Source organism: Halictus rubicundus, chromosome 2 (assembly GCF_050948215.1).
Source record: "Halictus rubicundus isolate RS-2024b chromosome 2, iyHalRubi1_principal, whole genome shotgun sequence".
NCBI classification, from domain to species: Eukaryota; Metazoa; Arthropoda; class Insecta; order Hymenoptera; family Halictidae; genus Halictus; species Halictus rubicundus.
This window is the reverse complement of record NC_135150.1, coordinates 14811003-14832733: the sequence shown is the minus strand read 5'-3', so window position 1 is coordinate 14832733 and position 21731 is coordinate 14811003. Positions and strand designations below refer to the sequence as shown.

General features: G+C 44.1%; 1 protein-coding gene across 3 annotated transcripts; it reads right to left on the bottom strand.

Annotated features, from left to right (window-relative positions):
* Nucleotides 1-1207: 1207 nt before the first annotated feature.
* Nucleotides 1208-18144, bottom strand: LOC143365349 (uncharacterized). 3 transcript variants are annotated; one of them, XM_076805446.1, is made up of 7 exons: nucleotides 17696-18144; nucleotides 14605-14914; nucleotides 9749-10010; nucleotides 7990-8272; nucleotides 6071-6259; nucleotides 3027-3145; nucleotides 1208-2953 (listed from the first exon to the last, which is right to left on the bottom strand). In XM_076805446.1, the coding sequence occupies exons 2-7, from the start codon at nucleotides 14668-14670 to the stop codon at nucleotides 1440-1442; spliced, it is 2433 nt and encodes an 810-aa protein (XP_076661561.1). In that variant the 5' UTR covers nucleotides 14671-14914; nucleotides 17696-18144; the 3' UTR covers nucleotides 1208-1439. The 3 variants fall into 3 exon arrangements, with proteins under 3 accessions (XP_076661561.1, XP_076661559.1, XP_076661560.1); XM_076805444.1 differs by having other exon boundaries at nucleotides 14605-14817; XM_076805445.1 differs by having other exon boundaries at nucleotides 14605-14812.
* Nucleotides 18145-21731: the final 3587 nt, after the last annotated feature.

Sequence of the window (21731 nt, the reverse complement as noted above, 5' to 3'; positions counted from 1 at the left end):
GAATAAAAGAATCACTATAGCGGCCGATGCCCGTGGCTAGCGGCCAACAAAACGGACGCTTCTGAGCGGTGTCATAACGTTTAATACAAACTGGGATAACAGCGGTCGAGAGGGTTCTCACGTGCTACACGGATCCGTCCGATTTTTATATAGATCATTCGCCTGATTATGTAACCTCCCGCATTCTTACGATTGACGTAGGCGAGCCTCTCGCCGTCTGCGACATTTGTCTTCGGTGCCGTGCGTTTCTCGCAACGATTCACCGGGCCGGAAGTACTCCCGGCGACGTCCGATTTATCTAAATAATTGCGTTACAACACGGCCTCTATTCTCGAAGAGAGCTTCCCGACACTTTTCTCTTTCTTTGGGAACTTCGATGAAAATTCTCACGTTCGAAATTTCATTTACATTCTGATCATCGCGATGTTGCGAAGCACATGTGATGTTCATCTTCGATGACACCAGTTGTCAATTTCGTCTCCAGTATGAGCTACTATTTACACTTTTGGTCTAACAGATGCTACTCAAGATCTCTAGTAACGTTGAAGGTGTCACTCCTCTTCAGCAAGTTGATCGAGTATCAGTCTCACGAACTCCAATGAAAATTCCCACGTCCAAAGTTTCTCTATGATTCAGCAATCGTGGCATTACAAGGCACCGTTTGTACCATTCGATCGTCAAATTCGTTTTATACGATACAGTCTACACTTTTATGTCCGTAGATGCTCTTCAAGATCTCAGAAGCTCCAATAAAAATTCTCACGCCGAAAATTTCTCCTTGATTCAGCAATCGTGACATTACAATACACCGCTTGTTCGAATATCAAATTCGTCTCGATTATACGATACTGTCTACACTTTTGTGTCCGTAGATGCTCTTCAAGATCTCACGAACTGCAATAAAAATTCTCACGCCGAAAATTTCTCTATGATTCGGCAATCGTGACATTACAAGGCACCGTTTGTACTATTCGATTATCAAATTCGTCTCCATTATAAGATACTATCTACACATTTATGTTCGTAGATGCTCTTCAAGATCTCACGAACTGCAATAAAAATTCTCACGCCGAAAATTTCTCTTTCATTGTACTAATTACTTTCGTCTACCGGCCAACAAATTGGTCTCCAGTAGAAGCTACTATTTACACGTCAGCTCTCGTAGACGCGCTTCAAGGTCTCCATTGACCGTTGAAAACGTAACAGCTCGAGCTCGCTCGAACGCCGGTGCATTCTTGGGCCAATCGAGCATCAGTCAGGTTAATCAGGCCCGGGATCCCGGTGCGTTGTCCAAGAACATGATATCTCCATCGTAAGCCCGATCGTCGAGGCCCGAGCGTCGAGCAACGAGCCGCACGGATCATCCCCCAAAGCCCAAGCAAATTCCGCGCGGTCTGTGCCGTGATCCATCATCAAAGCGAGAGAGATCGGCCGGTTGATCAATTGCTGACGGATCTGCTGGTGCTCTCGAGGGAGCCTCTGCGCGGGTTCTCGGTCCTCAGGATGACACCCTGAGCGATGCCGTAGTGCTCGTACGGGTCTTTGCGGTAGGCGACCGGTTCCTCGACGCGGTGGCCGTTGTTCCTCGGCTTCGGCGGCGTGGACGTTCTCGCGGGGCTGTTCTTCGGGGTCAAGATCCTCGCGGGCGTGGAGGTCGGGCTGTTTTTCGGCGTCGGCTGCGAACCGGTCTTCGGATTAACGTTGGTCTCGTTGGGCACCGTCGGCACGCTGTTCATCCCCTGCAACGCGTTGAAGCTCTGCATGACAAGATGAGAGGCGACCGACATCGTCAGCGGATTTGCCGGGGGGACCGGCCCGGCCGCGGATTTCTCGTTTCGGGCTACCGGCGGAGCGTTACTCGATTGATTCTCCACTCGAGCCGTTGCCGCTGCCGCCGCCGTTGCCGTTGCCGTTGCCGTTGCCGGCATTACCGCGGATTGATTTTCTACTCGAGACATTGATTGCGCCGCGGATCGATTCGACCTCTCGCCCCGAGCCATCGCCGGCGAAGTCGACGATTGGCCGGCGTCCGCTTGAGCCTGTTTCTGTGCCTGTGCCATTCCCTGCGCCGGTGACCTTTCCGTTTCGCGCGGCAAACCCGATCTGTCCGCCTGCGAGCCCGAGAGCGCCGTGATCAACTGGCTCTTCTTCACCGAATCCGCGCGGCTTCCGTTCAGCACCGGAGAGGTCGGCGCCGGAAACGGGGCGGTGTGCGACCGATGCTTCCTGGTGGGGATCTGCGGACTTCCGGGAAGACTGCGATCGACCAGCGAGCCGTTTCGATCCTGCGAGATCGGAATAGGAGCGTCCTCTAAGTTGGACTTGGGAACGCCGCTGGTCGTGGCTACGGGAACGTCTTGGGGACTATTGAACCTGTTAGGGTACGACTTGTTGAGCTGACCGTTCGTTACGTTGATCGGCTTGGTCTCTTCCGTCGTGTCGTTTAGTTTCGGGGGTACGGCGGATTGCAACGAGGTCCCGTTGGTGCCGTTCTTCAGGATCGCCAGGCTGGGGTCGCCGTTCGGGAAACTCGCGAACCGGGCGATCGTCTGCCGTTCTTCGGCTACTTGCGGCGCGAACGGTATCTTCCTCTCGGTAGGCTTAATGGTCTGCCGCTTCCTCGGCGCGGACGTGTCCGTTGTGTGCTTGTGTCTTCTGGTGTCGCTCGTCTTGACCCGCGTCTCCGGGAAGTGTCTGCCTTTCATCGAGCTCGGCTCTTCCTCCTCCTCGTAGATCCGGATGTCCTCGTTCAGATCGGAGTCGTCCTCCTCGTACTCCTCGATTATCGCGCTAGCCTGTATCCACTCTCTTATGCGGTCCTTCTTCTTCGAACGGTCCACCGTCGTCTCCACGCCGTACGTCGTCAGTGTGTGCAGTAGCTGGTTCTTCTCCTCCAGGGAGCTGTGGAAGCTGTACATCGAGGGGCACAGCTCGTCCCTCTCGTCCGCGCCACCTGTGCAAACGTTGAACGCCAATCAAGCAGACGCCGGACAGGTCAGCTAGGTTTAATTTCGAGGGATCGTTACCGTTCATCGCCTTCTCCGCGCCGAGCTTCGCCAGCCAACGGTCCTCCACGTATTTGTTTACCTCCAAGACGCTCGACGGCCTCTTCTCCGGCTTCGGGTCCAGCAGGCGTTTGAACATTCTGCGAAACGATAGTTCGTCATGGAGCTGAACGTCTCTAGGGGATCGGAGGTCGGTGGGAAAATTTGGGAGTTTCAGCTGGACGCTGATTGACCTAGTCGAGGTGAAAGGTATGTTAACGTATGCAGGCGAACGAATATATCTTTGGTAATGATAATATTACCAACGTGTTTGCTTGTTTCTTAACCCCTTTGCATCATAAGGAAATATGAACAGAAGGCCTTTGTCGGCAAACTTTTTTCTTTGTTATATTTAAGTACAGAAACGACTACAAGTACAAGAACTTCATATTTCAGCATTAGAAGAAAAAATCAGAATTACTACTTTCATCTCCAACGACACCCTCCATTTCTAGTTTTTAGCTAACGAGTAATGATAGTGACCAACAATGTTGAGCGTATGCGTACGGCTCCGGTGATAGTGACCAGGAAAATTGAGCGTATACAGGGTGTCCCACATAAATGGGAACATCTAAATATCTTTCGTATTTACAGTCCTATCAGAAAACTTCAGAGGACAAAGTGACGCTATTGCAGGGGGCAATTATAATGGTGAAGAAAAAAATTTTTTATGTCGTGTTTTTTAATGAAATTTTAAGGTCACCGATGTTTTTTCAAATGGAATAGTATATTTTTTTACGATAGCATGATAGACAATAAGAAACTGAATTTAGTGGATACCACCTTATACGCTAATGATGCAAATGGGTTAATATAACATCAAGTTATTGTTTGGTAAAAATATATGTTATCATTGTTGAAGATGTATACATTTGCCTGCATACGCCAGTCGTTAACTTACTTTCCGACTCGACTGTATCTATTCTGGGTTTTCTGTATTGTACTCGACTCTGATTAAGAGGTTACGACGAACGTAGTTTTAATAATAAATGTGCATCCAGTAGCGAACGTGTTGAATTAGCTACAGTGGTGAGTGTCATTTTAGGAAATTGGTACCTATTAAGAAAATTTACATCCTGCCGAGTTTAGAAATTACATCAAAACTAGGATAATATTTTGTTCATCTGTTAACCGTGAACTCTGATGTTCCATCATCTAATGATTGAGACTTTGTGACGTACTTTTCTAAATTCTGGAAGGATTAATATGCATCTCCTATCTTATCTGGCTACGTCAGAAACGTTTTCTAATAACTTCGAAGCACGACCATTAGTTTAGTTCCAAATAGATGAGATCTAAATCAAACTTAACTGTCTTACCGAACAGATAACACTAATAACAGGTATCGACTGTTCAAGCGGAATTTATTGACCCGAAAACCAATCAGTGCTTACGTACACCTAAATTAGTCCTCCACCAATTTATGACTTTCCTTTCCCTCTCTCTCTCTCTCTCTGTCTCTCTTAGTCGACCAAAGCGTGGTACACGTTTAATGATCCCGTCTTCTTCTGGGACAATAAACTATTCAACGCGTGCTGCTGCATCCGCGGCCGCCATCGCGCTTATTTCGAAAATAAACCGAGGCTAAAAGCATCCCCACAGATTCCGGTTTATGTGTCCCCCAGATAATTTAGTCGTATGATTATTTTCACTGAGGAAAATTGGTGCAAGCGCGTCTTTTTTTTTATCAACTCTTCGCAGCCAACGACGAGTTCGATACTCGTGAATATCGATCGATTTCGTGCCTACGATTCGTTTCACCGAGTTCGATCTGTACCGGTTCATTTTCCACGCGCTTATGAAGCACTTGGTATCATTCAGCTGTTCTCGAAACTTTTAATGGCCCCGTTCGAGTGCACTCGTAAGTAGACCGCGGATTTTATGCGTTTACTCCACGCGCGTGTATGCAAAACACGGAACGATAAAGACGGTTTGATTTTCCGTTCAATACAGATTTTTTATCTGGAGACGTCGTGTAATGTATCTTGCAAGTTAACTTAAAAGATTGCCTTCGTTTCTCCGATGAAAATTCACCCATTTTACGTTTCAGATACCGCAAATTCTTTTATTCCTCTGCGATTCTGTTGTAGCTCGATTTAATCCTCCGAAAGAGGTGGCCGGGTCTATTTTGACCCGTAATATCAATATCGTCATACAATTACTCAATTTCTAGAACAGCTGCTACAGTTGAAACAACAGAATATCTAGTGGCACGAGAAGTGCCGTCGAAAAGTGTGTTTTAGAAATTGCTAAATAAACACATGGATCAAATTTAAGCATCATTAATTGTACGAAACTGATCCACCGTCCAAGCGTTAACACTAAACCTACCGAGCACAAAACATATAAAAGTGACACGTCTTATAGAGTGGAGAAGATTGACTTTACTTAAACTTCGCACGATTTTCATTATAATATGTGCTCAAATGAAGAAGTTGATTCAGTAATTTCCTATGAAAACGTTTTTATAATTTCAATAATTGTGGAATAGAAAACCGGGCATTTTGACCGTGGTTGGTTTAGTGTTAGAACATGAAACGACGAATAAAACAAAATTGGTGTAGATTGAAGTGTAAAGCAGAAATTAGTGAAAATTAACAGAAGATTTCGCGTAAACCGAGACAGCAGTTCTGCAATAGATCCAATTGCGTGCAACCATTTTTAACATTAGGTTTACGGGACCCATCAAAATGACGGGTTCTAATATTTTTACGAGTATTGAGATTGTGAAGATCCATCTGCGTGGAATTACTCGACAAATTTATTTCTTTGGGTATAATATTATTTAAAAAATGGTTCAAAGCTTGGACAGACGGGTTCTTCTTATTTTTATAAAGTAATGTAAAGTGATCGCGTTTTTTTCTGGAAATGAGAAAACGTAAATGAGAATTAATTATATCGCCACTTTCGTCTCGGGTTTCGAAATTTCGAAGCGAACGGTGGCTCGGCTTCCAGATAAGATAGTAGTCGTTAAAGTTTCGTGACCGCTGGCGCCTGGTCCGCGTCACACATTCGAAGAGACTGACCTCTGCGCCCGCGAGCTGATCAGCTGAAATAATTTCGGTTTCTTGGCTATGTTGAGCGTCGCGTTGTGCCAGTTTTGATATCTGGTGTACCGCGGGTCGTCCAACGCCGCCTTCTGCCACGGCAGGCATCCGGTCAGACAGACAAATAGGACAATGCCGAATTGCCAGACGTCGTGCGACGTGAGGGCTCTGAAACCGTGAAACGTAATACACTGTACAAGCCGTCCCGAGATAATGTCATTCACGTTTTCGCCTCGCATGATTCCTATAACTCGCGCGCGGCTTGTACGAGCTTCATTCAGAGAGCCGTCCAAAACCCACGGCGCTCGAACCAAAATTCTTTTAACGCGTTGACCGCCGAACAATCACCCCTAAAAAATCCTATAATAATCCCGTAATATAGGCATTCTGATCAAAAGTGCAAAGTCGAATTTCTTCTTTTAGATTACAATTCACATTCGATTACATAAAGAAAATTAACCCTTTGCACTCGAAGTTATTTTAACTCCAAAACGAAACGTTTCTTCCTCAAATATTTCCCTTCTATATATATTTTTTTCATACGAAAATTATACATACATACATACGAAACTAGTTGAACTTATTCGTACAACACTGCAATGTTTCGTAATTTATTAAACAGAAACAAATTTAGTCATGTGAAAAATATTTTGAATGTTGATATAGCAATTTTTAGTGAGGCCTTATAGTCGCCATATACGGGTTATATATACGAAAATGGTGGAATTTATTCGTACAATACTGAAATGTTCAGTAATTTATTAAATAAAACCAAATTTAGTCATGTGAAAAATATTTTGAATGTTGATATAGCAATTTTTAGTGACGCCTTATAGTCGTCATATACGGGTTATATATACGAAAATGGTGGAATTTATTCGTACAATACTGAAATGTTCAGTAATTTATTAAATAAAACCAAATTTAGTCATGTGAAAAATATTTTGAATAAGGATATAGCAATTTTTAATGACGCCTTATAGTCGCCATTCGAGTGCTAAGGGTTAATTCTTTAAGATGGACGAAGAATTTTGTCACATATAACCGACCAGTCAACGTGTTAAACAATTCTAACTCTACTGAAAAAATTCTGTACTCAGGAGAACACGCTGGTACTCGTGTGAACATTCACGGAACAGCATACGAACGAATGCTCGGACGAAAAATGGCGCTGTGCGAGACTGACTTTAGGGGTGGATTTAACCCTTAAATGAACTTTCAAAGTTTTATACTCACATAATTTATATAGAATTGATTTATATTGAGTATATACTGACAATTTTATTTCGTAATGTTAGAAACCTTGTGAATAACTCAAATGTTTAAACAATTACTGCTAGAAAAGATGCAAAGGACTTCGTAGGCTGCAGTAGATTGCCGAACAATGGACACCGATTTAAATGGACACAGCAGCTGCATCTTATAATTCATGCATCGAGAACGTTCTTCGGGAAGTAGATTGTGGCAATGCCGCAGAACGGTATAAATTAATGAACGTCAGAGCGAGCATAAATCCCGGCAGGGAGCCTAACCGTCTCATAAGCAGTGCGCGACTGTAAATGTCTTATGAGGGTCCGCATAACTCCATAATTCGGGAGCAAGTGCTCAACTATTTAATCCACCCCCAAAGTAGTCCCACATATTACAGGGATGTCCTTTGTATCCTGAAATACGATTCTCCGAGCTCGGAACTGTACTCTCATTACTGGTGTGCATTAGTCTCCCGGAAGCGGAAATGATCAACCGTCTCCGGGAGGACAAAGCGCGGAAAATGGACGACTATCGGTTTCTTCGAAAATAGAATATCAAGGATGAAATCGGCGCGATTTGCCGAACATTATTGGAACGTTAAAAGCGGGCAGGGGTAATTTACTGGTAATGGTCAATCGTATAATTACTTGTACGTCTCGTCAGTGTCGATCTGCAATACCTCGGGCGGCGAGTATGGCAGCCACTCGTTGTGTCGTCGCACCACGGTGTTCACCCGTCTGGTCTCGCCGAAGTCGCATAGCTTTATTCGCGAAAAGTCGCTGCGAAAGACGAGCACGTTGTCTAGTTTGATGTCACGGTGCACCAATTCGCGGCTGTGGATGTGATACACCGCCGCAGCCAATTGTCTGGCCACCCTCTTCGCGTGCAACTCCCCTAAACCCGTCTCCGTCACGTTGGACGTTAGATCCCCTGAAAAATGGAAAACAACATTAACGACCCCGTGGTCTTACCTCTGACGTTCGTGTACAGTGAATTCTCGATATATGTCAACAACACGGGTCCTGCCAGCGTCTTGTATCGTCCAGGTGACACACCCTAGGCGCGTTATGTTTACACGCCTCTCGAGCTTCGGGGTACACCCCGCGGTAGTGGGGATAATCCCGCGACGTTTATCATGCAGGCTTTGGCGACATATATAGCGAAATCACTGTAATCTCTGTCCGGCGAAAGGGGGATCCTAATCAATTTTATCTTCGCCGTTTTATATCACGGATCAAAATACTGTTTGAAAGGAAAATGTTTCTCAGGAAATTGTTGATTTAATTAGTGAATTGAAATATATTCATCTTCAGCCGGATTACTAATAATTGTACAGAATTCTAGCGTCTGTTCGAGGATACAAGGTATTTACAGTACAATTAACTTCTTCATCGAGCCATTAATCACTCGAGCTGTACGTGCAAAAAGATTAATGGCGAACTAATTGCACGCTGCCGCGCGTAAGGGGTTCTTCTAGTTTCTCGTTCTTCTGCTGACACTTTGATCGACGGAAAAGTGGTGTACTCTTTACTATGCCGAGATGCGATGATTAGATTCTGAATCTTTATGCAAAATAAAAATTGTTTCCATCCGTTGCAAGCAACAGGGGCGAGAAAAAAATTCTGTTCGTTCTCCAACGATTTTAATGGGCTAAAACTAATGCATTGATATTCTTAAATTCTTTTCATCTGTCTACTCATTTTTGTCATGAATGCACAAAATCCACAATCTAGTGATGACAGGGAGCATAATGTCTGATTTTTTGACGTTTAAATTTTGGCCAATAATAAAAATACATCTGCTCAATCAGGAGAGCAATGTCAGGTCTGAATTTCTTTTTCCTACATTACTGACGTGAATTACTCAACTACAATTGTCCATCACTGTCTAGAAAATAATAATAATAATCGTTGCACCATTTAAACCAAAGTTCATCAACAGTTTTGTCATCGGTGGCAATGTAAGATCTTGTCAGTGAACAAACAACGATACCTACTCGATCCAACGAGGCGAGACAGCATATTGTAAATAAACAAAATTCCAGTGCGTCCTTTGCTAACTCTCCTAGAGATATAACTTCAACTATGTCACAGTGTATTGACTGCCATGTACGCTTGTTTACATTTTCTGACTCGTCTCGTTGGATCTATAGGCACAGTGTCGCCAGATCTGGGGAATCGAGGGGAATACAGTTACCCTCTCTCTCTGCCACTAGCGGGGTAGTCGCGACGCAGACGCGAACGCAACGCGAATTGGGTGCGCGCATTACGTCACGTGACCGATCCAAGACGGAAGCGTGGGGAGGCTTGCCGCCGGAAAGTGGGGGAAGAACGCGGCAGGAGGGGAAGGGTAGAGTGGGAGACAAGTGTTAATCTGGCGACACTGAGTTGCAGGTTATATTCTCACCTAAGGGGGCGTACTCCTGGCTGAAAACATAGAACCCGGCGGTCTCGAACGCGACGTCGTAGGTGGTGATGATGTTCCTGTGCGCCGCCAGGTGCAAACCGTAATGGAACTCGCGAAAGAAGTCGGAGATGCCGGTGTACGCCTTCGGCAGGGCCTTGAGCACCATCTCGGTCTGGGTGCTGCGGTGCTCGGTCAGCAGGATCTTGCCGAACCATCCTTCGCCGACGATTTGCAGGATATCGAACTCGTCGATCAGATTCACCTGTTCGTAAGAAGAAAGCGCTGCGGCTCAGCTGGTGCGATGGATCGCGGACCGATCCAGGGGAACGTGCGAGACCCAACGGAACAGCTGCAACCTCTCCCCCCGAATCGATTCGGATCGCGAAAGGGACGGTAGATGGCGAAAAGCCGGAGGAGAGCAGAAGACCGTCGAGAGTGGACTATGTCCGTCGCGACCATCTATTTTTAATTCCACTCACGACGGCGTTCTGTCGCGTCGCGTCGCGTCGCGTTTCGATCCGACCGCGACGAGAGATCGACGGATAACGTAAACATGATTTACAATAGTGCACGGTTAAATTTACATAGGTTCAGGAGACAGCAGGTTCGATTCGTGAGAACAAGACATCGTTCTTTTTCCAAGAATTGACTCCTACACGGCTCGACGAAGTGACACCGCGATTGAAAAAATATACATGCGATAAAGGAAATTTTATTTGCGGTAATTGTCGTTTTACCTTCACAATTGCAGCAGCAATAGACAGCCGAGATTCTTCCGATTAAAACAAGCCCAAACACGATGCGAATCGGACTGTTTTTATCGATCTAAGTATTACATTTTTTTTTTAAATCGGTATTCAATTTTTGTATAAATCTCTGTATTGAATTGTTAAAATCAGTTGGATTTACCTCGTGTTTGGACTCGTTTTGATCGGGAGAATCTCAGCCATCCATTGGTGCTACAATTAGAGAGGTAAAAAGACAATGATTGAAAGTACAATTTTTTAAATTCCATATTCACTTTTTCCAGTCGTGGCATTGCACATGTATTCATTCTCTATCCTTGTGTACTGAAGTATTATAGCTTCGCTGAGCTCTAGATACTGTATGGTGGGAGAGGAGTGGGGCCGATTCGTGTAAATTTAACCGTGCACTACTGTTTTGCCGGACATGTAACGACATCTGTAAAATCCCAATGCAAAAGGTTCGATCGTTTTTCGGAAAGAAATTCGGCGGAAAGGCGGCCTCGAAAATAAGAATACCCTCCGAGGAGCGGTTTTCGGAAATACCGAGGAGGTCCAAGGACGTTTTTCGACGCGTCAAGCGTTTCGATTCGCCGATTCGATGCATAATTGAACGAGCAAAACGTCCCGATCCGTACCCGGAACGCTGGAGGTGGTACGGGTTTGAGGAACTATACCGCTCGAGCGGTTAGGCGAGCGGGACGCGACGGGATTGCGAATCGTCGGGAGTTGTCCGGAACTTCGGTACAGTTCGCCGGGGAAGTTTTGGGCTCGGAGCATTTTGTCTTACGGACTCTTCCGGTGTATATTCTGTTGAGTAACTGAAGTCGACCGAACTTCCCGGAAGTTTGATGTAATACTTGCACCTTTCGCCGGCGAATCTTGTCAGGCTGGCGACAGTCAGCTCTTGCTTATGGCAGCGCGAAAGTTGCTACGAAATAATTGGTCCACCGAGGCGCGAAGTTAATTTGCTATATTACTGTATAATACGAACTGTATATCTTTCGTACTTGACGATATGCGAATTGTGTTGTTATGTTGCTGACATAGGGTTCAATAATTTGTATAGACATCCTCTGTGTTTGACAATATTCGTTGTCCAACTTCTTGTTTTATATCACACACTTTTGTTGCAGAGTCAATGATTGTTTGGATTGTGTAAATCCACAAAGTTTAGATTCTGCGATTGCATCCAGGGACACGTGCATAACGCTTCATTGTATGCAGCAGATCAATGGGAGCATTGTGAGATTTGATTGTTTGCGTTTACGTTTCAATGTAGACCAAACAGTCTGAATTTTTGGTGAAATTAGCTAAAAGAATTCGGAAGCACAAGGACAGTCTCAGGTCCAATTTATTTGTCTAAGCTTGTCAGAATCGACAAGTGCTTCTACATAAAATAAGAAGTACAGTGAATTCTCCGTGGTAGTGGGGATAATTCCGCGACGTTTATCACCCCGGCCTTGGAGACATATACAGAGAAATTACTGTACCTCAAAATGAATGGAACTGTGAACACTGTTTTTAAAATATTGTTTGTGCAGTAAATTACTCAACCATTTGCGGACGAAAATACTCGGAAAAAAGGAAACTGTAAATCTTCTACTACTTAAATAAATGCAACCTGAGAAATTAGATACAACTGGTGTCGCCAATACACCGGCATTCATCTTCAAAGTGTTAAAATAGTGTATTCTTCCGCTATAGACTGCGGATCTTTCCGCAAAGTAAACATTTTTGGCATCGATAAATTGTGGGCAGTATTAATAAAAATTTATTCCCACCCTTAACAGTGACCTCTAACCAGAGTTGTGCTAATTCAGTTACGTTGTAATTCAATTGCACAATTGAATTAGTAATTCAATAGTAATTCAACAACGTCGTAACTGAATTACATAATTCAAATCTTTCAATTAATTCAATTACTAATTATTTTAATCAGATGTGTAATTGAAATACAGTATAATTCGAAAATAGTTTTCCAAATTATGTATATCCCAGAACTTTGAAGAATTTCCTTGACTATTATTGGCTAGTGGTAAGCTAAAAACGTTCCTTTATTCTGTTTTTTGTTATTAGGTAATGTATTTCATTTTATTTACATATAATATTAATGTTTGTTTAATGATCCTCATTAGATGATTGTCGTTATTTTTTCCTTGAATATATATCGTAACCTAGGTAAAGTAGAGACATGTTTCCTTTTTCTGCTTTCTATATTTATGTTTGAAATTTAAAAAATTTGTAACGCAAAAGTTATTTCTGTCCAGATATTATAAATTTATAAGTAATAAATTCCTCCTGCTTGAAACCTTCACATGGATTTTTCAACCTGTTATTACCTACCACTTCATTATTCTTTAATTTTTAATTTTAATTTAATTACGTCGTCATTCGTAATTGATGTAGTTTAATTGCGAAGTATTTTATAATTGTACTCCACTGCAATTAAGAATTACATTGTAATTTAATTGAACGAAGATCTGAATTATAAATTACAATATGATCGAATTACAATGCAATTCAATTACTTTGTAATTATAACTCCTGAAGTAATTCAATTGTAGTTCTGCACAAGTCTGATCGTAATTCGTAATTAATATAATTTAATTACGAAGTAATTGTACTCCACTGCAATTACGAATTACAGTGTAATTTAATTGAACGAAGATCTGAACTATAAATTGCAATATGATCGAATTACAATGTAATTCAATTACTTTGTAATTCGTAATTAATGTAATTTAATTACGAAGTATTTTGTAATTGTACTCCATTGCAATTACGAATTACATTGTAATTTAATTGAACGAAGATCTGAACTATAAATTGCAATATGATCGAATTACAATGCAATTCAATTACTTTGTAATTATAATTCCTAGAGTAATTCAATTGTAATTCCGCACAACTCTGCCTCTAACTGAGGTTTGCACTGTTTTATCTTTTCTCCTCGTAAATTTCTAAAATCCGCAGTCTAGCATCGAGTTTTCCGCTCTAGACAGGAGCGAGCGTCTGTGACGTCCCCGGTATTTCCCCTCCTCGTAATTCACATCGTGCGTCAACCTAATATTATATCGGTAAGTAGCAATAGCCCCGTCGAAGATCCGTCCAAGTCGTCGGACCTCGATGGTCCGGGCGCAGCAGCTGCGTCGCCGTCGTCGGTAGCATAATGTCACGGATCGAAGGGAGAAAATAGGCGCGAAAGGGTTACCGTTCGGACGAGGTGCACGGTGTGTCCCCGATTTTCCAGAGACTTTCGAAACCCCTCGAGAAGAGGATTTACTGCCTGTCCTTTGGAACAATGGGAACACACGCCGGCGGCCCAGAGATTGCTTTATTACACGCTCGGCCGCGAACTGGCTCTCCTCGTACAACTCGGCGAAGTGTTAAAGGTTACAATCGCGTCGCGCATTGTCATAAAGTGGGCATCGGGCGAAAGTTGGTTTAGTGCCAGAGAGGAGGAGGATTGCCCGTCGCGCGATTGCTGTCCCGATGTAAATGTTCCACGTACGATCACTATTTCGGGATCCTGACGAGCCGGGACTGGAAACCGCGAGTCTCGCCGCTCCGTAATCCGTCGGCGAACATAATTTAAGGATCTATGCGTGTATGCGCTACGATACAATCTCCGTAGGATCGAACGTTCCAGCGACTCGTTTCGAAAGTCTTTCTCGAGGTGATTCATCGGTCGCGGGGAGAAGAAAAAATACAGTGGTTATGCGCGCGCGAACGAACGCCTGAAGGACCTACTTTGTCAACTCGAGCTTTCGTTGATCCGTATATATAAACTCGAGGTTTCACTGCCTCGCGGGGAAACAGAGACCGCGCGGTGTCGGAGATTTATTTTCGGGGCCGAGTTAATTTCCACGTCGAGCCAAAGTGTTAATCGAATTAATTAATCCGAGGGCGAGGAAGCGGACAATCGTGATTTTACACCCTTGACAGGGTAGAATCTCCTGGGAATGGGACCCATAATCGTTTAACTCGTCGCGGTAACGAACTTTTATCAGGATTCATTCGATCAGGCCAATCGAAAGAATTGTCTAAGGGGGGTCGAACGCCGGGAAAATGTCGGCCGTACGGCCGAGACACGTTCCGGAATTGAGTTACCTTCTCGAGCTCGAACTCTCGTATCCTGTGAATGGAGCCGCCGATTGCTTTCTTCATTAAGCTCATTCTGACGGCCGGTCGTCGGTCCTGCGCCACGGGCTCGAATGGAAGCCAAAAGTCGGGATGGCGTTTAACAATCCGGTGTGGTTGACGCTGAGACCGCGAGGCTCACATTCTGTCATTTCGCGGTGAACGCTCCTGTCGAACTCTGCGCTGAACAGATTGAAAGTGACCCTGTTACATTGATCCGGCTGTTCCATTACCGGAAACGAATCATCCTTGCTCACTGTCCCACGATTTCTGCAGTTTCCTCGGAACGTGAAACATTCGAATGTTCTCAGAAATCTTGCGGCATCTCGAAGCTAAATATTCGGAGCCAGTAATAATTTTGAGAGAATGGAACAGGAATTTTATCAAATATTTTCATAAACTTTGCTTTATCATGCAGCAGTTGAAGCGAGCACTGTTCTGGAATTTTAAGAATACAGGACACGAATTCTACCAAATATCTTCATGTTTGATCATTATTATAAAACATTTAAGGCCAGTATTTTTTCTATAATTTTACGAAAATAAAAGTAATTCTACCAAATATTGTCCTTTTTTTTATTATTATAAACCATTTTAACCCTTAGCACTCGAATGGCGATTAAAAAAATAAGGCGCCACTAAAAATTGCTGTATCATTATTCAAAATATATTTGACTTTATTAAATTTGATTGTATTTCATCAATTACTAAACACTTCAGTAGTGTATAACCCGAAAAAAATCTATAGAAGGGAAATATTCTAGGTCGGAAGAAATGTTTCGTTTTGGAGTTAAAATGGCTTCGAGTGGAAAGGGTTAATAAAGTAGAATGGTTTATATGGTATATTTTAAGGTTGGAGCTTCCGCGGAACCTAATTGTGCAACTTAAAAACGTATTGATGAAGCAATTTCATTTTTGAGTTATCGGAAATTTTAATCCTTCTGGTAAATCAAATATTTTATTTTGTAATACTTCTACTACGAATTGACTGACTTGATCAAGTGAAATAAAAACTTTGAGGAACTGTCCAGCTTGTAAAAAATCAAGTTGGATAATGTAGTTTACTACGAAACATATTAGAATTAGTATACAAGACAGACATTAATATGCTACTTACCGGAAGCCTGTTAGAACGATTTTCAATACCTATAGTATATTTCGAAAAACTGTAAAAATATTGTTTTAAAAAATAATCATGCAAGAAACGATTGGATTACGTCTCTGAGAATGGCTTGTCGGAGGAGTTGCAATTGTAGTTGGAACATTTTGTAAGAAATTCTCAGCTGTGAATCACAAACATTTCAAATCTATTAAACAGCCGCGGTAAACAATGTTTCAACCCTTAACCAGTCACAAGCCATCTATAAGACTGTGTTATTTGTAAATATTCTAATTATCGCAATAATTTCAAGCTTCTGTTTCTTTTGAATTGTGCTAATTCTCTGCTCTCTAGTTCCTCCTAAATGGAAAAGGTTACGCGTCCAGTCGAGGGTCGAAGAAAAAGGGTAGCAGAAATTGCAATGCGGCGATTCCAAGTTACAAAACCTCGAGAAGCTATCGAAGGGGCGTCTGAAGCTGCCGCAGGCAGGCTTTCGCAGGAAATAAACGCGCGTTCTTTATTCTCTGCAGCGGATATTGCCGAGGATTTGCCAAAGCGAACGGAAGATCGCGCGCCGGTCCGGCACGACGGATAGAATTTTCGGCGAGCGTAATGCGGCACGTCGTGTCGTTTTCTAACAAACGGGAGCCTGCCGGGAATTAAAGCGTTCGCCAAAGCGCGGGGGCAAAGTTTGTCGAAAGCCACTTGAACCGCGATCACGTGCTCGCGTTTCCGCAAACCGCGGGGAGGGGGGAGTAAGTTTTCGATAATGCGCCCTTTGTGCCGTGTCGCGGGGTGCAACAACGCGTTTTCGCTACAAAGCTTCGGGAGCACCGTTCACGGCCGAGAACAACGGAGAGAAAAACGTGTTCGACAAATGACGTCTCCGCAGGAAAAGGGGTGGGGGCGATTTCGGAACAGCTACTTCTCCAAGCAGAAAGATACGTCGAACGCGGCGGCGGCGGCGGCGGCAGCTGGCTCGTGAAAAGAATCGCCCCCGACGTTTGATGTTCGGCTACTTCCGAAGGAGAACGCGGTTTCGCGATGCGAAACATGGCGGCCCGCATGAAACATTCATGCGGGGCGCACCGGCGAGATGGGAAAAGCATCGATACGCGTTGCAGAGAAACGGGAGTGAAAAGGTGGAGACAACATGAAAGAGATGCAAAAAAAGTGTGAAAAATTTTCGAAACGCCCGGCTGGCTCTTTCTCGCGTTGCCGTCGATTGTCGGACAAAAGAATTTTAATAACAAATCTTGGCGGAAGAGTCTAGAACCTGTAAGTTAGTTCGTTTGCAGCGTATCCTCCTTTAAGTGAACCCGGAGACGGAACAAAGCATTGCTTTTAACACGGGTCGGAGAAGGTGGGAGACACCTCCTCGTTGATCGGAGGGTTAATGGACTTTTAGTGTAGGACTTTTTAATTATAGCGGATCTAGGTTACAGTGCTTCTACGGCATTCGGGAATGATGGTTGTTATTCTGGAGTGCACGTGTCGCGGACGAAAATAGCGTTACAGATCCCGGGACATAATTCCCGGTTGTGTATTATTCCTGCGGAATAAGTGGCCTCCGCGTAATTCAACGGTTGTTTCACCTCTGCACAGCTTAAGCACGTATTTTCGAATCGCGATAATTGTTGCGCAAGTTGGACAACGAAACGCCGCAAATCTCGGCCGGCGCGCACACGCACAGACGGACCGCTTCATCCGCCAAATTGCGGTAACTATATCGGTCTCCTTTCTCTGAGGTTCGACTTAATTTCGTTTCAACAAAGGGAATTCAACGTTCGCACGGATACACCTATATTTCAGCAACGGGCCTTCCTACAGGGAATCAAATATTCTATTTCGAACCCTGTTCCAGATTTTCTTAATTACGGACAAAATCAATTCTGGAAAATTTTCGATACAGGTTTCGAAGTTAATCAACTAGATCCATACAGAGATTAAATTCATTCTTACCAAGTGGTGTAACTAGACGTCGGTTCACTTATGAAACAGTTTCAGCACGAAACCTCACAGTTCTCACTATCACGAAAAAAACGCACAGATTAATTAATCACTTTCCGCGGACGATAGGGAGTCACAAGAGGCTCCTCCAATTTCCGAGCACTCACTCGCGCACTGCTCTGGCACTCGGTTCCAAGAATTCGCTTGTGCCACAATTAATCCATCGAAAATGTCAGGCGACGGTGGAGTTATCGGGGGTGATTTTCGCGAGCTTATCGCGACAGAGATCGTCGCGGGGAAAGTCACTCGATCGGATCGAGGATCGTTCTCGTCGGGATCGTTCAACGAGCCGTAACCGTGTCCGCCGGGATTTGTGATTTTACGGCGGCTCCCGTGTTCGCTGCACTCTTCGAGTGTCTGCAGTATTTATAAAACACCGACCGGAAAGCGCGACTGGCGAGCTGATTTTGGCGCCGAGCCGGCTTGGCCGCGCGCTGACGCCTCGACGCGCGGACGTCGTCGTCGTCGTCGTCGACGATTCCACGTCGGCTCTCCGTCGATCGCCAAACGTATCGGCGACGAACGCCGCCGCGTGTTTCGCGTGTTTTCGTGACCACGTCTACGCGAATCCTCGTCGAGCCCCGCATTTTTGCACGGAATTCGGACGGACGCGGTGCGACCCCGGGAAATTTATACGTCTGCGGCGCAACGCGACGAGCTTTCGGCGTGTTTTACGGGAACGATGAGTAATTCGCGAGTTATTTTCACTCGGAAAACCGGGCCTGGTGGAAATAATGGGGCCGCGAAGAAGAAGACGAGCGGAACGAATCTCATAATTGAACTTCGCCGCCGCGCCGTTTCGGTCGACAGTGATTCATTGTAATTAGTAGAATTTTGTGGACTTCATTGCGGCCACCGCGCTTATGGAAGTCAGGCTGATAACATTTAAGGAAGAGTAATGGCGAAAGTTTTGGTTCCGTGATAGAGGTCTGCTGATTTTGAATCTTTAATGGAACGAGCTGTGGGTACAGATTTTCGGAGACTCGTCTCGATAAAGCTGTTTTCCTGTGTATGTTTGATAGGACGTTGTATTTTGTTTCTAATGTAGTGGATTTAAGTTGCATAGTATACACCAGTCGTGTTTATTGCATTTCTGGTGTGGAGACTTTGGTGGGAGTAGTCTGACTCCCGAAAATATTTGGGCCAATTGCGTGGCGTTCGTGGAATTTACCTAGCCCAATTTCGGCGAATTTATAGAGTCATGCGATTTGTCATTAAGTGCGAGCGCGTTCGTTCTATACGTACACCAAATGATTCGATGCTTTTTTATAACTACTTGGAGTCTACTGCCGCACCTCAATGTTCATTTAATTGTTTAGATAATTGATAGAACGTCAGATTATTCATTTATTACAGATGCCGATATAGTATTGTTAAAGAATTAATAAAAGTGTGCTAGACTGTTTAGAATTCATTTACAATTCAGTTTAGAATACAATTGATCCATCCCGTGCACTACGGACATCTGTCGGGATTTGGTTGAACCGCCTTAACAACTTTATTCTGAAATGCAGTCTCATGATATATACCATCAGATACCACCGACTTAAGATCTCTACAGATATTGCTTGTAATGCATTTTTCTGTCTACTGTCCATTTTGTGCACGGTGTGTACTGATTTGAAGCCTGCGCCCATAAGATGCATTGTCTGTAGGAATTTTAAAACTGGTTCTGATCCATGCTAGAGAACTGAAACTGGTCACCGACAGATGTTGGTATTTGATATCAGCACCGACGAGATATATATAAAGTCTGCCAGCCTTACGGGAGAACGTGTCGCTCGAAAAATACGGTGTTTTCTACTTCCCTCTAGGATAGATTTTGGCTGGAGTAAGAAACAGAAGGCCAACGACGGTACTTCGTCGGTGCAGAAGAACACTAAGGAAATTCTCGTCGGTGAGAAGGTGATTCATCACGGACCCATATCACAGACGAGGTATAGGAGTAGACCAATCACCATATGGGGTTTCGTGTCTCACGATCAGAAATACCGACAGCGTTAACAACAACTAGATTTCTTACGCCCTCTACTCTGAGGAACGATAAATCTTGTAACTAGATCCACGAGAACTTTAGCCCATATACCTATGATAAATGATGAAGATACGACTCTGAACCCAATACACGACCGTTCACGCACACGGGTGTAAACAGGTGTAAATCTAACCCGCTGAGGACAGCAAACCTAACACTAACCTAACACTCGCTCAACAGGGACAAGCTGACCCTTTTTCATTGAATGAAAAGGTATTCAGAAACAAAAACTGCGTGTTTCGATTAATAATTGAAAGGAGGTGCCAAGAAGGCGTAGGTGGGCCAAGGGTAAACAAGGAAAGCGAGAAGGAAGGCAGGAAGGACCCTTGGCCCACCCCATGCAAGTTTAAAATAAATTCAGACACAATTCAATTAAATACACAAGTTTTTATTATCAATAAGTCTTTAATTTTATTTCACAATGTTATCGCAAATTACAAATGAGCAGCTATTAGCTCGATATTATTCTCTATTTGTAAGATAATAGAAGATCTAACAAATAGAGAATATTACCGATTGCCCGGGTCTCACCACGAGGAGGTTGCTGCACGAGAGACCCGAAAGGATGCCAGAAGGAATTCAATACGCTTCCTTCTGACTCCCTTTCTTACAACGACGCTTTCGAGTTTTACAAACTAAATTTCGCAGCGTATGTCGAGTAATTATTGCGGAGCAAAATGTGTGAATCGGAGAAGAAGTCTCCGACCCACGGGGGATCAAGAACGAATCAGGCAGAAGGCTCTGATTCTTTCAAAGAGAGAAATCAAACCGAACCAGAGCAGAAGGCTCTGGATCGAGGGTGACGCGACGCGTACAATGCTTGCAGAACCAACTCCAGCCAGCACCGATACCCGGCGTGTCCTCACGAAGAGCGATGGCCGAGAGAAGCGTTCAAACGATACCCTAAGTTTCCCCCACCCACCTGTCGCCAGGCAACGACTAGCGTTGAGGCGACTCGGGTGGACTTACGGCAGGGAGGATTTTACACGAGTGAACAGGTCTCTCGAACATCCCTCTCAATGGATCTACGCCGAGCACCGGTACCAACCGGTCTGGTACATACAAGCAAGGTCCGACACAGCATAAGGCTGTGTCGGAATCAAAAATCGAACCGAGCAAGGTGAAGTTACGGCAATAATTACTCGACATTTATACAATACTAATAAACAAGCTTAATGACTAACGCACGCACTCGAATCGAGCAATTATTGTGAGCCAAAAAAAAACTAAATCTGACAAGTCTCTGAACAATTCCAGAGAAAATAAAAATGGAGCAGAAGGCTCAGATTTACGAGAAAGAAAAATGAAAGAAGCGAACCAGAGTAGTAGCCTCTGGTTCGAGGGTGACGCTACCAACTGGTCACAGCAGAAGGCTGTGACCCAAATCAACAAGCGAAACTAACAAAGTGAATCTAACACAATAATTGCTCGAGAACTAATACGAACTTATAAATACTGTGAAGTCTTCTTAAAATTCGTTGTCTTCGTTCGACGATGATTCTGCTGAACTGTTGTGATTTAACTGAAACAGACTAATAATAATTAGACACAAAATGGAGGAACACAGAAGTAATCGAAGAAGAAACGAGACTTCGTACGATGCGTTGTCTTCGTTCGATGATAAATTTCTGCAACTGTTGTGCTCAATCTGAAACAGATTAGTAATGATTAGACACAAAACACTGGAGGAACAACGAAGTATAAGAAGACGATGAAATAAAGACAAAACGATGACCCCGTACACGAGTACGGCCTACCTGATATGCACACGAGTGCAAATCTACCAGCTCACGAGAGCCAACCTACGACCAGCTCACGAGAGCCAAGCTAACCCCGTACACGAGTACGGCCTACCTAATATGCACAAGAGTGCGAATCTAACCGGCTCACCAGAGCCAACCTACGACCAGCTCACGAGAGCCAAACTAACCCCGTACACGAGTACGGCCTACC

Bases quoted from the DNA above. Each gene is read 5' to 3' on its own strand.
- LOC143365349 (XM_076805446.1), bottom strand. From the start codon at position 14,670: ATGAGCTTAATGAAGAAAGCAATCGGCGGCTCCATTCACAGGATACGA. The intron at 8,273-9,748 runs GTGAGAATATAA...TCCATTTTTCAG, and splicing joins CCAGGAGTACGCCCCCTTAG to GGGATCTAACGTCCAACGTG. The intron at 3,146-6,070 runs GTCAGTCTCTTC...ATCGTTTCGCAG, and splicing joins ATCAGCTCGCGGGCGCAGAG to AATGTTCAAACGCCTGCTGG.